General features: G+C 46.5%; 1 protein-coding gene across 2 annotated transcripts in view; it reads left to right on the forward strand.

The window, feature by feature from the left end:
* Positions 1–18,686, forward strand: part of CUX1 (cut like homeobox 1) — a 415,956-nt gene that overhangs the window by 377,314 nt on the left and 19,956 nt on the right. For both annotated transcript variants that reach the window (XM_059717053.1, XM_059717052.1), the window contains exons 15-19: positions 6,363–6,499; positions 8,300–8,366; positions 9,782–9,894; positions 13,959–14,075; positions 18,452–18,535. In XM_059717053.1, the coding sequence (XP_059573036.1) occupies positions 6,363–6,499; positions 8,300–8,366; positions 9,782–9,894; positions 13,959–14,075; positions 18,452–18,535 (518 nt within the window). The remainder of the gene's footprint in view (positions 1–6,362; positions 6,500–8,299; positions 8,367–9,781; positions 9,895–13,958; positions 14,076–18,451; positions 18,536–18,686) is intronic.

Here is an 18,686-nt window from a genome sequence, read left to right on the forward strand (position 1 = left end):
TATTAACATCAGAGATGGCCCCACAGTAAAATTTCATTTGGGATTTCAGACACCCCAGAGCTCAGGTTTCTTCGGAGGTGTAGATTTGGTTTGTGTCGGTCTTGCATTAGCATGGTGAAGTTGAGTTGTTTCCCTTTGAAGAGTTCGTATAGTACAGTTAATGGGACAAAGGAAATGTTAATGTTTGGGGCAGATTCCTACAATATGTCCCCTTTAAGCTGGTGTAATAATGGAGAAGGAACGCAAGCTCAGCAGACATCAAACACAAAGGCCCAGATTCTCCATCTTGCACAACCAGAGATTTAATTCTATACCTCCTTGTCACGCTACCCTCGTACAAAAACCAGGAACTGAGCTCCCATTTGCTCTGTCTGTTGCCTCATTAAGTACTCTTCTGAAAGCATAAGATTCCTCCGTAATATTTCATTCCCAGCTGCTTAGCGTTTCATCTGTGAGTAGGCAGGTAAAAATCACCAATGCCAGACAGCACCAACAGGCAGAAGGACAGGTTTCATAGGGTCTTGTTATTTTGTGTATGCTAATGATTGAGTGCATTGGATTGCCCAATTGTTTTGGTTCATCACCACCCTTAACAGAGTGATGAAAGTGTGGTGATGACACTGCTTCGGGACCCTCACACATGCTCTCGGCCACCCGGTTTGAGAATGAGCTGCACAGCTTAAAATTCTGTTTTTCCTTGATTTCAGCTGCTTGGTCCAATGATTTGCTGGAATATGATCAATTGAACAGGCAGTGAAAATGCACTTATCTTAAACTAGCTTGATCTGTTTGTGAGTCTGAAGAGTTATGCAGCAACGTACAGAGGAAAAACGCTGATTTTTTTTTTTTTTGTTCTAACTGAAGGCTTAAGACTTAAAATAATGGGGGTCTCAGGCTAGAGTGCCCATGAGCTCAAAGGTGATCCTCAGGGAAACACAAAAAGGTTTTTTGCTTGTTTTTGATAGCATAAAGAGCCTGGAGAGCGGGGCATGAGAAGAAAGGGAAGAGAGGCTCTGCTTGGGTTGTTCTTTAGAAGCTCAGTCCTTGTCTATCTTGTTTTCCTGGAAGACCTGTGGATAATTTGTGAATTGGTAAGATTGTGGACGTGAGTAAACTGGGGAAGTGAAACCTGACCAAATGAGGAAGAGTTTTTAATCCATTTAAAACTCAGCAGATTGAATGAGGAGGCAGATTCCTTTCTGATTTTCTTTTCTTTTTTTAAAAGAAAAAAAAACAAAACAGGCAACCTGGCCAACCTCGAGTCACTGAGACTCACTTGAGAAAAAGCTAAGGGGAGAGAAGGGGGAGAGGGAAGTCTCATGCCAGCCTTCTGGTCTGCCTACAGACAGGAAGTCAGAGCTCGTTCTTGTGACTACTAAAGCTTAAAACAAACCTATAAAAAGAAGCAAAGGGAGAAATCTGTTTTCTTTTGCATGTGACCTCATAAGGAAGGGTGCATTTGTAAATACAGACTGAGTCCTTAGAGCCACAGAAGTTGATTACAATGATTTTTTCCTACATTGTTCAGCAGCATTGCCCACTAGCTTGAGCTGGAAACTGGCAGTTGTGCCGTGAGACTATGGGTCAGTCCCCTGGCTCTTTCTGCCTCAGCCTTCACAACTGCAAAATGGGGCTAGTGTTACTGAGGGATCTCTGTAAAGGACTTGAGATGCTCAAATAGATAATGCTGTGCAAGTGCCGAGTAATAGAACTGAATCATTTCTCATCCTGCTCTTACCCTGACACAACATCCAGCTGCTAAAATGCAGCCAAGAAAAGGTTCTGCAACGGCATCGAACTAATTCAATCCCTACGTGCAAAATGATAGTTGGTAAATTTAAAGTTCAGGCTGACAAAATTATGGGCGGGTTATTACGGGCGTGCAAAACAGGCCCTATTTGATTCAGATTCAGCCCGGATTGGGGACAGTGATTCAATTAGTTGATTCGGCTCACTGTCCCTGATTCGATTTGGCCGAATCCAAATCTGAAGATTCGATGCTGATTCAGAGAATTGGCGATTCAGACATAGACACAGCTTTAAATGTTTTTTCTAAGTACCTTGAGGTGCCAGCGCGGCTCATGAACGCTGCAATGCTGGGACAGATGGAGTGCCCCACAGGAGCATGGGGGGGCCTTCCACATGCTTGGTGGCGAACCTGGAAGTGGACCAGAAGTACTTCCAGTCCACTTGCAAATCTGCTGAGCGCACGGGGGCACCCCCCTCCTTCCCCCCAACTCGGCAATCAGCTGTGGGAGGACCCTGGGTATCCCCCTAGGCCCAAGAGGCACCAGCCACCGGGCCAAGGGGGGCAAACCCGGCACGCTCCCCGGCAGACCCAGAAGCGGACCAAAAGTGCTTCTGGTCCGCTTCCTCGTCTGCTGCCAAGTGCACTGGGGAGCCCCGCACGCTTCTGTGGGGCACTCCATGCGCCCCAGCACCACAGCATTCATGAGCCCCTGCTACCTAGAGGTATGTAGAAAAAACATTTGAAGCTGTGTCTATGTCTGAATTGCTAAATCTATTTGGAGGGTTCCAATTCAATTCAGAGAGATTAAAGGATCCTCTGATTCGATTTGGATTCAGAGATTCAGCCACCGAATCGGGCCATATCTCTGCCAAATTGAATTGGGGACCAAAGTTTTGCAGAGCCCTGCTGGTTATCTGACCCACGTTCATTGGAGGACCCTGCTTCCAAGTCCTCTGTGACCATCTCTCTTCCCTGTGACAAGCTCAGCAGATTGCCTGGGTCTTTTGACACACTCCCTAAGACAGCACCAAAAGCACAGCACCCAGGGAGGCTGGCGGTGTTTCTCTTCCCTTCGCCACCCTCCAGACACACAAAGTGAAGGTCTTCCCCTTCTCTGAGCATACAGCCCTCTAACTGACCATTGTGCATGGGGCCTGGCACTCTGCTTCCACCTCTATCAGCCAGGGCAATCCTGCTTTTACCGGAGTCAGTGAATTCTTCCCCATCGCTGAGCACAGTGCAGAATTGTCACTGTCTGTTAATGGCAAATTCCCAATTACACTTTAATGTGATTTAAAAGTCAATTAAATCATTAACTTTAGGGAAGAGGCTTTGTTATTTCTGAATCTTACTGCTGCAAATATTTTGTGTCAGGAAATATTCTACGACTGTAATTAATAAAAGGGTTCTGCGAAGCACAAATGTTTTGCAGAACACAGACTAATCCCCACCCCCCCTATTTCTGAAGACACAGTGACCTCTAGTGGTACCAGCCTTTTTTTTTATTATCATTATTTTTTTTACTGAGCATTTGTCTTAGCCCACAGAAGCTGTGAAGTGTTGGGTAATAGAATTTCAACATAAATGCAGCAAAAAGAAATAATACAACTGCGGCTGCAGTGTGTCACCTGTATTTCCCTGCCATCGTTTTCTGGCCTGATTTTAAAAAATTTCTGTAGTGGTTGCATACAAAAAAAAATAGTGATTTGCACTAAAGCAGCGCCTTGAATCTCCAGCAAATAACCCTCACAATTCCTCTGAGGCAGGAGCACAGCAAAAACAAAAAATGCGAGTGACCCCCAGAGCAGACCGAGTTGCTGTCAGAACTTGAGCGAGAAACCATTTCTCCTGGTTCTCAGCACTGCCCGTTTTGTCATTACCACGAAATAGGCTTCAAGCTGCAGGTAGGATACCCCTATCGTGACAAAGGGTAAATGATGACAGAGGAGCAGAATATCTTGGTCTTTGGGGGTGGCAAAGGGTTGTGGGAGGGTGGGACGTCAGTTCTGGCATGTGGGATGCTGATTCTAGCAAGACCAAAATCTCCTGGAGGGTTGTCACGAACGCTGCATGTCACCTGGTCTGTGGGCTGCAGCGTTAGGTTCATAGCCCAAGCTTGACTCTATCTAAACGTCACATGCTGCAGCTGAGCTTTCCAGCCTTACTGTTGTGTTTGCAGCAAAACTCCAAACCAGGCCAAGGGGTGGGTGGGGCGGGGGATTTTGCTGCCATCACGTTATGCAGCTCAAAGGGAGGTTTTATTTGATGATTTCAGGGAGGGTGGGGGCCCCAGCGGCACAGGATCTGTTCTGACTTCCCTCCTCTTCCCGTGAGCTTCCTTAATGCAGCTCCTTCATGTGGAGTCTGAGCAGCTCTGACTTACCTGATTGTGTTAAATGAGCATTTTGCCTCCCGGCTGTTTGGAGTTCAGGTGAATAATTAGCAGGTGTATCATCACCGAGGGAATCTCACAGCTGCTAGCTGAGCTTTGGCCCACCTGAAACTTCATACCCTGTAGGCCTGAGCCCACAGGCTTTACTAAGGTCAACAGGAGTTTTGTCTGTGTGAAAACTGCAGGATCTAAATCTATATCTCTAGAATAGTGTTTATAATAAGCTGGAGCTGGCATGTCCTAACACCAGTAACAGGTACAAACACAAATCATGCTAAAAGAGAAATTCATTTGGAAGATACTATCCTGCTTACTTGGTGTAGAGGGAGGAATATGGTGACAGCATTACTAACTATTCTCCAACCATTTGGGTTGGTCTAATAAAAGATATCAAATTCACCCAAGGAACCTTGTCTTAGTAATCAATAGGCATTTTCATCCCAGGCCCCAGCTCTGATTTTTAGTGGATCGTGCTATACACACAGGAGTAGCTCTTACTTCCTGTGTTGGCTGAGCAGATTTTGGAGAACATCTATTCAGTCTTTTTGCTGGTGTAGCTTTCAAAAAGTTGCTTGCTAAGTTTTCAGAGTAAAATCACACCTTAATTGCCACCCGCTGCCTTAAATGCCCCAGCCTCTTAAGATGACTTCAGGGATTAAAATAAGTTTTAACTGCTGATTGTGTCTATAAGCCCTGCAGAGCTCAGAGGGAAAGTTGGATCTGACTCCTTGTGCATCAGCAAAGCATGCTGCCAAATTCTAGTCGGCACCACCTGTTCAAAACCACTGTACAAAGTGGGGCTTTCTAGGTAGGACACCCAGCCATAATGTAACCTAAAATGTTTTCCGCTGTTGACAAGTAACAAGAAGGACAAGGCCTAGCTTGATTCTCAGATCCCAGCCAAAGCTTGCAGAGTTGGGAAGTAGAAAACCCCATTTTCGCTCTATCTGAGGATACCTGTGCTGGATGTAAGGTGATGTCCTCCTCTGATGGTCTCCTAGCATTACCTTTCGAATGATGCTCAGGTGAATTTGGTCCTCTTGCTAGGGGGTCTCCAAGACCATTTAATCTCAGACTGAGCAACAAGGATTGGTCTGAGCCTGAAGTCCAGGTCCAAATTCTCTCCTGCACCGTGGGGAAGTTCTGATTAGGATTCAGCCCCCTTTCACTTAGTCAAAGCAAACCCCAGTGGCCAACCTGTGCTTCACCAGTCCAGTAAATGAATTGAGCAATGCTGATGGAAATCCTCACCTGGGAGCTGAGGTCCACCTGTGTCCAGGACATTGTAGGGTTGTTTTACCGGCCGCCCGCTATGTTGGGATGTAGAATTTGAGACATATTCCAAACAACTGGCTCTTGTGAGCAGATCTGAAGCCTAACATGCTTTATGGTGCCCAGCATCAATAACTGAACTTGTATTGAGCCAGACCAGACATGAGTAGCTTTGGTTTGGGCATCTAGCATGCATCTATAGTTTGTGGCAAAATCTGCCCAGCAACACCAATAAGCCAAACACCAAAAGTCATCTCAAGTGAGCCTATGAACCATTTGTGTAGGATTGCACGCATCTGTATGGTCCATGGCTTTGTGTGAAGGGTTTCAGGATATCAGCTGTTTTCTTCTTCCCCGCAGCTTGCTCCATTTTCTTTATGAGGCAAGACAGGTGCAGGTGAGCACTTGCCTTGGAAATCACCCTGGCAGAGAATCAGCCAGACAGCACTCAGGATAGATGCTCTCAGATCAGATCCCTGAAAGGATTGCTCAAATGAATCGATGGTCCTTTCTGCGGCAGTTTTTTGAAAACTAAGTCAGACCCAGCGTTGGCGTGGTATGGCCCAAAGATGGCAAACCGGGTACCATAGGAGGTTCTTTTCATGGAGCTAAGCAGCTGCATATGCAGTCTGGCTCACCAGGGTTTTTTCTGTCTTTTAGCAGACTCCAGAACAGCACATGTACATGTGTCAGAGCGGTTCCCAATCTATGGTACGGGTACCACCAGTGGTATGCAGACAACCTGGCAGTGGTACATGTTAACAGGTTTATTATAATTAGTTTATATGACAAAAATTGGCTGGTGTTGTTAAGGTTGTATCATTTTAAATTGGTGGTGTGCAGATTGGGACCCTCTGTAGACCAACAGCAAGACTGGCGGGAGGGAAGAAGGGAGTCAGGCTATCACCTTCTTGCTGACAGGCCCGTTTCCTGGGCTTTGTTTTGCAGTGCGCTGCGCTGAGCTGCAGATCCAGTTCACAGAAGCTGTTTCTACTGTCGCTGACCAGAAGGAGCTCATCACCAAGCTGGAGCACGACCTCAGCACTATCCAGTCCATGTCTGCAGTGCATCGCCCGGATGCTGAGGTAATTCCAGAGGTCCTGAATTTGCTGATCCACTGATTTCTAAAGCTTCATTCCTGTTCAGCAAAGGGAGTCTGAAACAGGGCCACTAGGATAAGCAGTGGCTGAGGACCAACATGGTTCCCAAGCAGGACAAGAAGTTGCTTTTTAATATCTTGCTACAGCCTGCAAGCAGCTGAAGAAGCAGTCCCTTTATGCGCCTTCACCGTCTCTGTTCTCTGCTACCACAGGCACAGTGCTTTGCCATTCCTCTTCTTCCCATCTCATTCCCATGATCACTGAAAACCTCCCTCCACCTCTTCATAGTATTCGAGACAGTGCTTTCAATGAATGCTTTTTATTTCTCCCAGACACTAGTTTCCCTCGGTCTGAGATGCCCCCAAATACATGCAACCCTAGAATGATTTCATTACACGCTTGGGACTCAGGTGCTACAGCTGTGGCCACACGGAGTTTGCCAGATGTGCTGAGGCAATGAGATGGGTTTTGGCATAGGTAGGGAAGTCTGCTGGGAAGAGAGGGCAGAAAGTTGCCGCAAATTTACCCTAACATTTCAATAAGACTCGGATTGAAAGTTCACCTCTAGGTGCCTTCTTACCATGTGGGTAAGAAGCTATGGGGAGAAGTGGACACGCCGCAGGGCAGGGAACAGCTGCAAGCAGACCTGGATAGGTTGGACAAGTGGGCAGAAAACAACAGGATGCAGTTCAACAAGGAGAAATGCAAAGTGCTGCACCTAGGGAGGAAAAATGTCCAGCACACCTACAGCCTAGGGAATGACCTGCTGGGTGGCACAGAGGTGGAAAGGGATCTTGGAGTCCTAGTGGACTCCAAGATGAACATGAGCCGGCAGTGTGACGAAGTCATCAGAAAAGCCAATGGCACTTTATCGTGCATCAGCAGATGCATGACAAATAGGTCCAGGGAGGTGATACTTCCCCTCTATCGGGCGCTGGTCAGACCGCAGTTGGAGTACTGCTTGCAATTCTGGGCGCCGCACTTCAAGAAGGATGCAGATAACCTGGAGAGGGTCCAGAGAAGGGCCACTCGTATGATTAAGAGCCTGCAGACCAAGCCCTACGAGGAGAGACTAGAGAAACTGGACCTTTTCAGCCTCCGCAAGAGAAGGTTGAGAGGCGACCTTGTGGCTGCCTATAAGTTCATCACGGGGGCACAGAAGGGAATTGGTGAGGATTTATTCACCAAGGCGCCCCCGGGGGTCACAAGAAACAATGGCCACAAGCTAGCAGAGAGCAGATTTAGACTGGACATTAGGAAGAACTTCTTCACAGTTCGAGTGGCCAAGGTCTGGAACGGGCTGCCAAGGGAGGTGGTGCTCTCCCCTACCCTGGGGGTCTTCAAGAGGAAGTTAGATGAGCATCTAGCTGGGGTCATCTAGACCCAGCACTCTTTCCTGCTTATGCAGGGGGTCGGACTCGATGATCTATTGAGGTCCCTTCTGACCCTAACATCTATGAATCTATGTGCCCCTGTGTTATCAGAGCTGTCACATTGCAGTCTGGTTTGTTCTATTTTTCTTGTATCTCTTGGAAATGACTTTACCTCTCACCATTCGCACAATTGAGGTCTGTACCTCCCCATAAACCTGGTAGTTTGTTTGCAGCATGAAACCTGCTTTGAGATTACGCTTTCCCATGGAGCATCTGGTCTGAGTCACTGTTGGGGTCAGGGTGACGCATCTGATGGACAATTGCTCAGCTCAGGTGTGGTATTCCCTGCATTACCATAGGACCTGGTCTACGTCTTCACTAAACAATCTTTGCTTTTGATTTTTCCACCCAGGGTGCTGCTGTGCACAGTTTAGAGAAGATCCCTGAACCCATCAAGGAAGCTACAGCCCTTTTTTATGGTAAGAGCCTAAAGTGGGTCAGCTCTTGCTTTGTTGTTTGGGAGCTGTGTAACAATCCAAGGAGTTTAATGCAAGAGCTGGGGCTCAACAGAGGGTCACAACTTCTATTGGTTTGTAAGAGTGCATCCCTCAAAATCAGCCCTTGTCAGCTGCTGTTCCTATGCTATTGCCTTCATTGCTCTCGCTGGATCAGACTGCTGCAGCGTTTCTAGCAGTTGCTGTGTATGGGCACTGATTCTCGTCCCAAAAGCACACTTACATGCAGCAGGCAGTTTCCTCCCTGTCTCTAATCTGCTGCAGCGGTTTTGCCTTGCTGAAGAGCAGACACAGACGGTCTTGAGGAACAGGTCAAGAACATTGCCTGGCCCTGCTGCTGCTGTAAAGCAAGGGCCTGGGCCACAGAGTGCATCACTGCAGGGCCCCTTTCCTTCTTGCTGCAATGCTGCTGTCACATTCGTGCGCGCACACAATTCAGCTGGAACTAACATACCATGTGCTTTGACTTTTGATCTTTCCACACTGAATCCCCTCCAGGGCAAGCAAGCTAAATGTTTCCTTTACATTTGCTGTTTGCTCGGAGGTCTGCAGGAAAAAATGAATCAAATAAATAATGATGGTTGGCTCCTCTGGAAAAGAACCGGTTTCCTTTCCTTTTTGTTTTGAAAGGTTTTGAAAATGCATGGTAAACAATATCATGGCAACAGTTCGACCAAGCAAAACAACCAGCAGCCACCCATCCTGCTGCTATGAATAGCTCCACTGTGCAGACTGATTGAGTCACAGCCTTCTCGGATGTATTTATCATCTGGCGTCCAGGAGAAAAACCCTTGAGACGCTTCATCTTGTTCAATAGGCCATTCTAGGAGTTGGCCATCGAGTTGGGCTACATGCTGGCGTTGCTTATAATCCAGCCACAGCCATGTACGCACAGGGAAATTTCACAGTGCAGTTCCCAACCCTGGGTGCAGGAAATGAGGTGGTTGTTTTAGTCCAGAAAGCAGCCTGTAAGGTTTTAAATGAGGCTGAAAGGGAGATATTTTATCAGGGTACACTGAGAAGTGAACAGCAGCATTTTGTCAGCCATGGAAAGGGAGAGAAGGGGCCAGATCAGAGCTGGTTGAGCTGCAGAGGTCCTTTCTATGGCCAATGCTATTGCAAAAGAGACCATGAGAGATTGTCCCCAGTGGGGAAGAGGAATTGATGTGCTGAGGGGGTGACCAGGGCAGTGGAAGATTGCACTGAATCGCCACATCATGAATAGTCTTCACTGGTGATTCTCTCCCAGGAGAAACCCCCACAGAGGCAGGCAGTGTGGCCCGAGGCAAATTCATGAAAGCCCCATACGTTCTCAGTCTGGCTGACACCGAATATCTGCTGAGCTGGAATGGTTTTTCACAATATGTTCTGCTTCCTAGGCTATCCTCCATCTCCCAGCGCTCCGTTTCCCGAGGGGCAGATGGATTCCCTGCTGTCCATCATCTCCAGTCAGAGGGAGCGCTTCCGGGCCAGGAACCAAGAGCTAGAGGCGGTATGTTGGCGGGTTCCCAAACACCGGACTTGGGAATGCTAGACAATTTGAGCTTTGCACATGGCTGTCAGCAAGGTCATACCCTAGGCCAGGGGTTGTGAACTGGGGGTACGCGTACCCCCAAGGGCACTTGGGAAGGCTCTTGGGGGTATGCACGGGCAGGCAGGGAGGGAGCACTGCCATTCACCACCCCGCACTGCCACCTCCCAGGAGCAAGGTCGGGGCAAGGGGAGGGCAGCGGAGTCCTTCTGCGAGCCACACAGACACCACCTGGCCAGTCACATGTGGGGTGGCAGATGGCCACTGCCGTCATCTGTCACCCCAATCTGCTGCCGCTCCTCATCACCCTGACACCCTTTCCCACCCCACAACGCTCTGTGTCTAGCCTCTGGGGATACACTTATTTAAAAAAATTGAAAACCCCTTCCCTAGGCTACAATAGCCAGTAACTACATGGGCCAGTCTGGTGATAAAAATGCATGTACCAATTCCAAGTCAGCTTGGCAACCTAACACTTAGAGGGCATGAGTTTGTAAAAGGTTTTAGCCTGGGGCCCTAGGAAGCTAACAGAGATGAGCAAAATCACTCGGAAATTACCTGCTTCTTAAGTCAAGGCTACTATCCTATTAACTTAAAGCTACAGCAAAGCAATTGTGCATTTTTGTAATAGTGCTTCCTTAGATATGTCACTAAAATATGAGACCAATGAGTCCCATACTGTCCCTTCAGTATTGTTCCCACTTAGGAGACAATTTTGACTTTCTGTTGCTGTTTTAGTGGTAGTTTGTAACTGGCATCCTAGCAAAGATTTCTGGGATGTCTGCATTGAGATGACTGTTGCATTGCAAATAGTTAAGTTAAAACTGGTAAAATTGTAAGTCTAATTCAACAAGACCCTGGCAGGGTGCCAGAGAACCCAAGAATCCTGGCTCTGTCTCACCCTCTATTCACTGCACATTATCTGCTTTGACATTTTTTAGAAGTCATTGGCAAATTTAGATTTTATGGTGTGGAGCCCCCAACTTCCTGTGTAAGATCCTGCATCTAGTGAGACAGGAGCCTGGAGACAGAATCACTTTTCTGCAGTGATTGAGGAATCCTAGCATAGAATCATTAGAAAAGTAGGGCTGGAAGGGACCTCTGAAAGACATCTAATCCAACCCCCTTCATGAGGCAGGATCATCCCTGTCCAAACCATCCCATACAAATCCTTGTCTACCTATTATTAACACTGTATCTGTCTCAGATCACAAGCCTGCCGCAAGTAAAGCAGAGGGACAATGATGGCCAGTGTCTTGCTGCTGTGAGGGCTGTTAAAATATGCTGGGGAGATCTAAGGAAGGGGACTGTGCCCTCACTACAGTGGAAAGCAAAAACCCCGTCAGTCCACACCAATCTGACCATGGCATAAAATGCCTTCCTGACCCCAAATGTGGTGCTTAATTGGCAAGGAGTGACTCTCATCTCAGCTGCTGTGTGCACATGTGCTGGATGGAACATCTGGAGCTTGAGGGCACAGGCAGAGCCGCACAGCAGGGATTGCAGAACTTGGCTGAACCACAGGCGGGGAACAGCTGTCTCATTCCTGTTGCTGCTTATGCTGACTTCTTTGGAGCTATGGGTTATAGGCGCACTGACTCTGGAGCAAAGCTCTTGGACACGGACCAATGGCTTGAAGTTGCAGCAAAGTAAGTTTAGATTGGATATCAGGAAACACTTCACTGTTAGAATAGTGAGGCAGTGAAACAGACTGCCTAGGGAAGTTGTGGACTCTTCATCGCTGGAGGTATTCAAGAAGAGGTTAGACAGCCACTGGTTAGGGATGATCTAGGTGTAGCTATGTCTATGTTCTACTCTGTATTCCTCATTCTTATGGGCTTTGCTGATTCCCCAGCTTTTCTTGGGTCTACTTTTTTTTCTCTTGCCCTCCATTATGGTGTTTGCAAGGGTGACTGGCCTTCTCGTGATGTGTTCAAACCATTGCAGCTTCCTTCATCGCACAACCTCCAACAACAGTTTGTAGGTTCTGATTTCTTGACTGATTTGCTGCTTGACAGACTCATTGGTCTGTTGCTCAATGTATGAGACATGCAGCAGTCTCCTAAAGCAGCACATTTCAAATGCCACAATTTTGTTGTCTAACTTCTTATTAAGAGTCCATGCCTCAGAGCCATAAAGCATCGTAGAGATGACCACCGCATGCAGCAGATGGACTTTTACCTTCAGTGTAATATTGCTGCTTGTCCAGATTTTCTTTAGCTTTGTTAGTTGGCTGGTGGCAATGGCTATTCTGGTCTTGACTTCCTTTTCAGATGTTAAGTCTTCTGTGATAGTGGCTCCCAAATACTTCAAACTTGTTACTCTTTCTAGTTTTTCATTGCCAATCTTCACATCAGCATTGCTGTCGGTAATCTTGGAGGTTGTCATTGCTTTGCTTTTCTCAGTGCTTATTTCCATTCTTTGCAGTTTTGCCTAGCATTTCTGTAAGTTCTTGAAGCTCTTCAGACATCCCTGCTATCAGATTGATGTCATCAGCAAAGCACAAGTTGTTGATCTTCTGCCCTCCAGCTGATACGGTTCCTGTGAAATTCTCTAAGTTGTCTGATATGATTTGCTCGAGGAAGAGATTGAAAAGGCATGGTGAGAGCAGGCAATCTTGGTGCACTCCTACTGAAGTGGCAAACCGTTCAACAATGTCGGTGTTGTTCAGAACTCCACTACTTGCATTGCTGTAAAGCTCTTCTATGTTATCAGGGTTCTGCTGATATTATGCTTCTTCATCATGAGCCAAAGTGCTTTGTGCCACACCCTATCAAAAGCTTTCTTGAAGTCTAGGCAGACACAGTTCTTTGGGTGAGTCTGATATCTTTTATTAGACCAACTTTAAATAGTTGGAAAAAAAATTTTAAGCAAGCTTTCAGGTTCAAAAACTCTTCGTCAGGCTAAGGAAGTTTCTGCAGCTGGTTTGTGCTATTCCTGGATGGAATGGAAAGTAAAGAAGCCAGAGGCTGGGCTGGTATGCATACAAGATAGGCAGTCAGTGAAGATGTAAATTGAGGAGTCAATGGGTGAGAGACAAACTAGGTGTGGGGGAGAGAAGGGGGATGAATAGTGGAGATGTACCTGGGAAGTGAGATGTCAGGCAGGTTATAATGTGTCATAAATCCAATGCCTATATTCTTGAAGTCTGTGAAGTTATGGTGAAGTTCTTTCAGGTGATCAAGGTACTTTTCTCACAATACTTGGATGCTCAAGATTTGCTCTATGGTACTTCTCCCTGCTCTGAACCCAGCTTGCTCTTCCACCAGCATGGTCTCTACTTGAGGCTTGAGTCTGTTTGGTATTATTAGAAGTACTTTGCTTGGATGGCTGAGCAAACTCGTGGTGCGGTAATTTGTGCATTGGTGGAGACTCCCCTTTTTAGGAAGGGGAATGACAACTGACTTCGTCCACTGGGTTGGAGTTTTTTTCTTCCATATCATGTTGCACATTTTGTGAAGCCTGCTTGTTATGCTGTCACCTGTCTTCAAGACTTCTGCAGGTACCTTGTCTACACCAGGTGCTTTCTCATTCTTCAGGCTTCTAATGGCTTCTTCTGCTTCTTCTCTTGAGATGTCTAGGTCTTCCTCTTCTTTGCTTCCAGGTCTTCCTTTCTCTAGTTGGTCAAGCACTTAGGGCTCCATTTGGATGTTGTAGTTGTAAAGTTCCTTTGCGTACTCTGCCTATCTCTTGTGTATTGCATTGTTTTCAGCAAGCAGTGTTGCATAGAGTTTAGATTACAGATTGAATAGGATGGTTTGGATAGGGATAATCCTGCCTCAGGCAGGGGGTTGGACTAGATGACCTCTGGAGGCACCGTCCAGCCCTACTTCTCCATGATTCTATGATAGCTCCATCTATGCTTTATCTCTGCTGATTTGTCCCAACAGCTTACACAGATGGGAGGAAATGGGGCCTCATTTCTGCTGTAGAACAAATTAAATCACCACTTGCTCGCCCCACTCCCCTTTCTCCCAACACCCACATAGCTCCAACTGATGCTGCTTTCTCTCTATGTGCTGCAGGAGAACCGCTTGATGCAGCACACTATGCAGGCCCTCCAAAGTGAGCTGGACAACCTCAGAGCAGACAACATCAAGTTATATGAGAAAATCAAGTTCCTCCAGAGCTACCCAGGCCGGGTAAGTGCAAAAGCTGCCACCCTCCGTCTCTGTCCTGAAAGACAGCAAGATCCAGTGAACCCATTGGTGATCTGGAAAATGTATGCAGCTGGCCCTGTTCATTTGCAAATAAGCATCTGAAATGATGCTGGATTAATATTCATATGTCCTTAATCCACACTTAAAAATATGTTGGGCTAAAGTAATTGCCTCTCCTGCTTTACCAATTCCCAGACATTGCCTGGATTGAGTGATTCTCAAAGTTTCTGGGGTCATCAACCCCTTTATTATACAGCTGTGTACACCTATTATTCCATGGTACTGACAATAAATAGAGTGTCACTCGCTACAACTGCAGTGTGACCTTTCCAGCAACCTCAGAGCTATTTTTCTTTCCTTTTTCCCCCACTATTTACATTTCTCCTTTCCCTTTGTCTCCTTTGCTATTTCTCTTGCATACCTTCTAGAAATTTTCTGTATACCCCATGGGTGTGCAGACTCCAGTTTGAGATGTACTATAGTGCCCCAAGCATGCTGCTGACAGACATGAAGAAAGAAAACAAAACAGTGCTTTACCAGAAGAGGAAGCACGTTAGTTTGACCCAGCTCCCCAGCATCTGTGTAGATCGCGTGCTTCAGCAGGGCTTTTTGGTACTTTTATTTAAAGCTGATTCAATCAGCTATTACATAAAAGCAACAAAAAGCCCAGCTGAAGTATGTGAACTGTACAGACAGTGGGCAAGCTGTGTCAAACTAATGCAGTGCCTCTTCTGGGCATATACTGCACTCAATGCAGGGGCACACTGAGCTGAAAGTAAAGTACTGTTTTTCTTTATCACATCTGTAAGCAGCCACTAAGATCAGGAGTAACCTTTAGTGCCAGCCTGCCCTAGTGTATCCTCTGTACTCGTTTTATCCTACAAGTGTGAGTGAGCTTAATTTCAAGTTACCCACATGAACTTTAAAAATGGAAGATGGAAAAGATTGCCATCATCTAGTCAGCTTGCCCACCGCTGTGTGGCTAGTGTCTGACTTGAAGCACTTCAAGGACTGCAGCTGGCCTCTAATGCTAGGAGTTGGCATTTTCTGCCTCAGCATGACTACGAAGCCCTTGGATGTTCGCACACTTGCTTGCACACTTGCTGCAGGGTTGTGGGTTAAACAAATGACTCCTGAAGTAGCCCTCCAGACTCAGAGTCTCAAAAATAATCCAGGCTATGTCAAAAAGTAATTCGTTCTCACCACCCCAGCCCACATGAGAGTTTATAGGGCACGTGCTATTTTCTTATGAGACTACCAGCCTCTTTCGACACACTGATCTTGGGAACTACAGCTCGGAGGTCAGTGAGTCTGACAAAAAGCTTTGTTCCCAGTACATTAGTCACAAGTCTTCTGCCCCTTATGTACAATTCACATGATGCCAGCTCAGCACTACAATTATTTCCTCCTTTCTGTGTATAACAGCAAGTGATGAAGGAGAGTAACAAGCAGAGTCACTTCTCTTACTACACTGACCTAGAAACTTTCCCTGTAATGCTTCTTACTGCACAACTTCTGGCCAGCAGGGAGAGCTCCTCTCCTTTACAAGGTCCTAGCCTTTTCCAGGGCAGCACAGAGCAGCAATCAAGTGGGTCTGTCATGACGGAGGCTGCTTGAATGAGGAACAAGTTCAGTCTACACTCAAACAGGAAATAACAGAGAAACAGCCTACACAGCCATGCGGTTCTCAGCCAGACATCACTGCCCTCAGACATTCCAGCACTGCTTCCCCCTTATTGCTTGCTTAAGCATTTTTCTTTTAAAGTGGGATTTGAACGCACAGAAATGCCCCTGTACACCCATGCCTAAAAAGCCCCTATTGCAGTTGCAAAGCTCTCATTTAAGGAACTGTTAATTGCAATATCATCATCAACATGAAATGTTCTGTTGTGTTCCAAGGGTTTTCAAATGGCTATGCAATGAAAAATAGATAGAGTATAGGAAAACTCTCAAGTCCTCTGGTCTTAATCTGTGCTATTACTCTGTTGTGCAGCAAGTTCTCTGCCTTGCTTCAGAGGTGGCTACATGTCAGTGGCAGGTGATCAAAATCTTTGTGGATCGATATTTCACAGTTCTTTGGGACCTTTCTGGAAGGAAAGTTATATCTACACTAAAGACCTATATGCCTACAAGGCATATCACTCATAAGGGTTGAATAGGATTGGGGCCTATGCAATTATTTATTGTTCCAAATAAAATGAAAGATCGTATCTCTATAACATCAGAACATTTTCCTCTCTGTATAAAGAGCAATAAATTGTGTATGCAGCAGCATGGAGGCCTGTGTCATCTAGAACCTAATGAGCCATATGACAAGCTTAAAAAATATAGTCAAAACCAGTACAATAAAGCCTGCCTATAATGAAAGCACAGTCCCTAAATGAGGACCTCATCTGACCCCCGGATTCTGACTGTGTAGTGGCCTGCATATCATATTCCCGAGCGTAGGGTATCTATGCTACCATTTTCACCTGTTCACCTTGCGACTTACCCTGTTAAAGAGGAGTCACAAGAGATTGTGGTTGGATGCCTGGGCAGAACAACAAGGAACAAGCAGTAACAAGTCCAGAAAGACAACCAAAAGGTCAGTCTCATCTGTTTGAAACCACAATGATATAATTAGGCTGGGATAAAAAAGGAGCAAGCAAACAGGCCAGCAGCAGCATTTTGAGTGTTGTGCGGCCTCACTATTAAAGCATGAGGGATACAGGCAGGGAATTTTAAAATTAATCTCTAGCAGATATAAATTCATCACTAGGATTTAAGGACAAGCTGCCACAGCACAAACCTCCAACACCAGGGGGCAAGGCGAGGGGTTCCTGCTTTCCAGTGCCTGCATCTGAAGCCTGAGTCTAAGCAGCAACCCCAAAATGCAGAAAAATAAATTGCAAAATCCAAAGGGAAGGTAATCAAAGGAGACCTGAACTTGATGAATCAGCACCAGATCATTTAAATTTATGCATCTTGAAACATGAATGTTATTAGTAATGGTATACCCAAATAGAGGGTGCATTATGCCTCTAGTTTGCACTCCTTAGCAGTGCTGATAATGGGATCCGGTGCTGGTTTTTCCTGGCTTACAGCAAATGCTGTTTCCATCTCAGTTTGGGGAAGGAATCAGCAAGTAGATTTTTTACAGCCCCCAAATGTGGTGTTCGAATAGCTTGGGAGCATGGTGTGCAGATTATTATAGCCTCCCATAGCGGGTAGAAGATGGGCTCATTGCTGTGTTTAGCCCAGAGCTCCCTACAAGCTTGCAAAAGGACTTCCATACCAGGAAGAGCCTGCTTAAATAAGATCCAAATCTCTCTCTCCTTTCAGGGAGTCTCCTTGTCTTCCTTTGCCCTATGTCTGCTTGACTTCCTTTGCCCTAACAGATATGTGTTTAAACAATATTTCCTCCCATTAAACTACTGTCTCCTCCTCACCTGACTCAGCAATGATGGGCCATTATGTTGGACTGATATCACTTTCAGCATTTTCACAGCAAGTTAGCATTCTGTGGTGACGCAAGTAGATAGTCAAGACCTCATTGCAATACCACGTGGAAGGGGAAGTGGCACAAGTCAGACGCAGCCCCGTTTGCCTTCAGCATGCAACATTGCTCAGCTGCTACTGCCACTTCCATTTTTCTGGAGTGATCACATCCCCTTTGGAAAAGCACTGGTCTGTATAGCCCCCCACTTCCCCCACCTCTACTATACACATGCACATCTCTTCAGAGTTAGTGTAACACCATGTGTGCGATCATGAAGAACTATTTTGGGCTGGATTCCCCACTGCTCTGCCCCTTCTGCAAGTCTCTTACACCTGTGCAAAGCAAATCATGTAACATCTGTGTGCCTCAGATCCTTGGGAAAGCCCTTTGAGAGCCTTAGACCTGTAAGTCTCCTACAGGCAAGTATCATTGTTATACCAGCCCCCAAGGGGAAGCTGTGACTCAGGCTCTGCTCTGGTATCGAGAAGCTGTGTTCTTGCTTAACAGGGCAGGAAGCTGAATCCACTTAAAACATTCTCAGATTTTGTATGACCTTGCAAAGCTCTCTGGTCAGACAGAAATGCTGATACATGGGGGAGTGGGTGTGCAGGGACAGAAACTTGGCTGGATACCTTTAATTAAAATGCCCCTTTTAATTGCACAAATGAATTGGGGCAAGTGAGGAATGCTGTGTGGGTTGCTCCTCTGCTTCCCTACTGCTTGGCAATGAATGCAGAGCCATGGCTCACACTAGCAGGGGACATCTGCAGTGAGTGAAGTGGTGCAGCAGGGAGCCATCTGGCACCGGGAAGGACCTGGGTTGAATGATTCTTGTGCCTGATGGTCAGTGGATCTAACGGTCACTGTTTCACTCCTGTAGGGTGGCAGCAGCGATGACACGGAGCTCCGCTACTCCTCCCAGTATGAAGAGCGTTTGGATCCCTTCTCCTCCTTCAGCAAGAAGGTACAGAAGGCCAGAAGCATTCGCTTCTCACTACAAGTCCAACACGGCCCAAGGCCCGGTGCCTTCAACTCCCGCTGTGGAAAGTGAGAGTTGGGGACTCTGAGCACCTCTCTGGATTGGGCCCTATGTGATTAGCTTAAGCAGGAGCCAG

Source organism: Alligator mississippiensis, chromosome 14 (genome assembly GCF_030867095.1).
Source record: "Alligator mississippiensis isolate rAllMis1 chromosome 14, rAllMis1, whole genome shotgun sequence".
NCBI lineage: Eukaryota > Metazoa > Chordata > Crocodylia > Alligatoridae > Alligator > Alligator mississippiensis.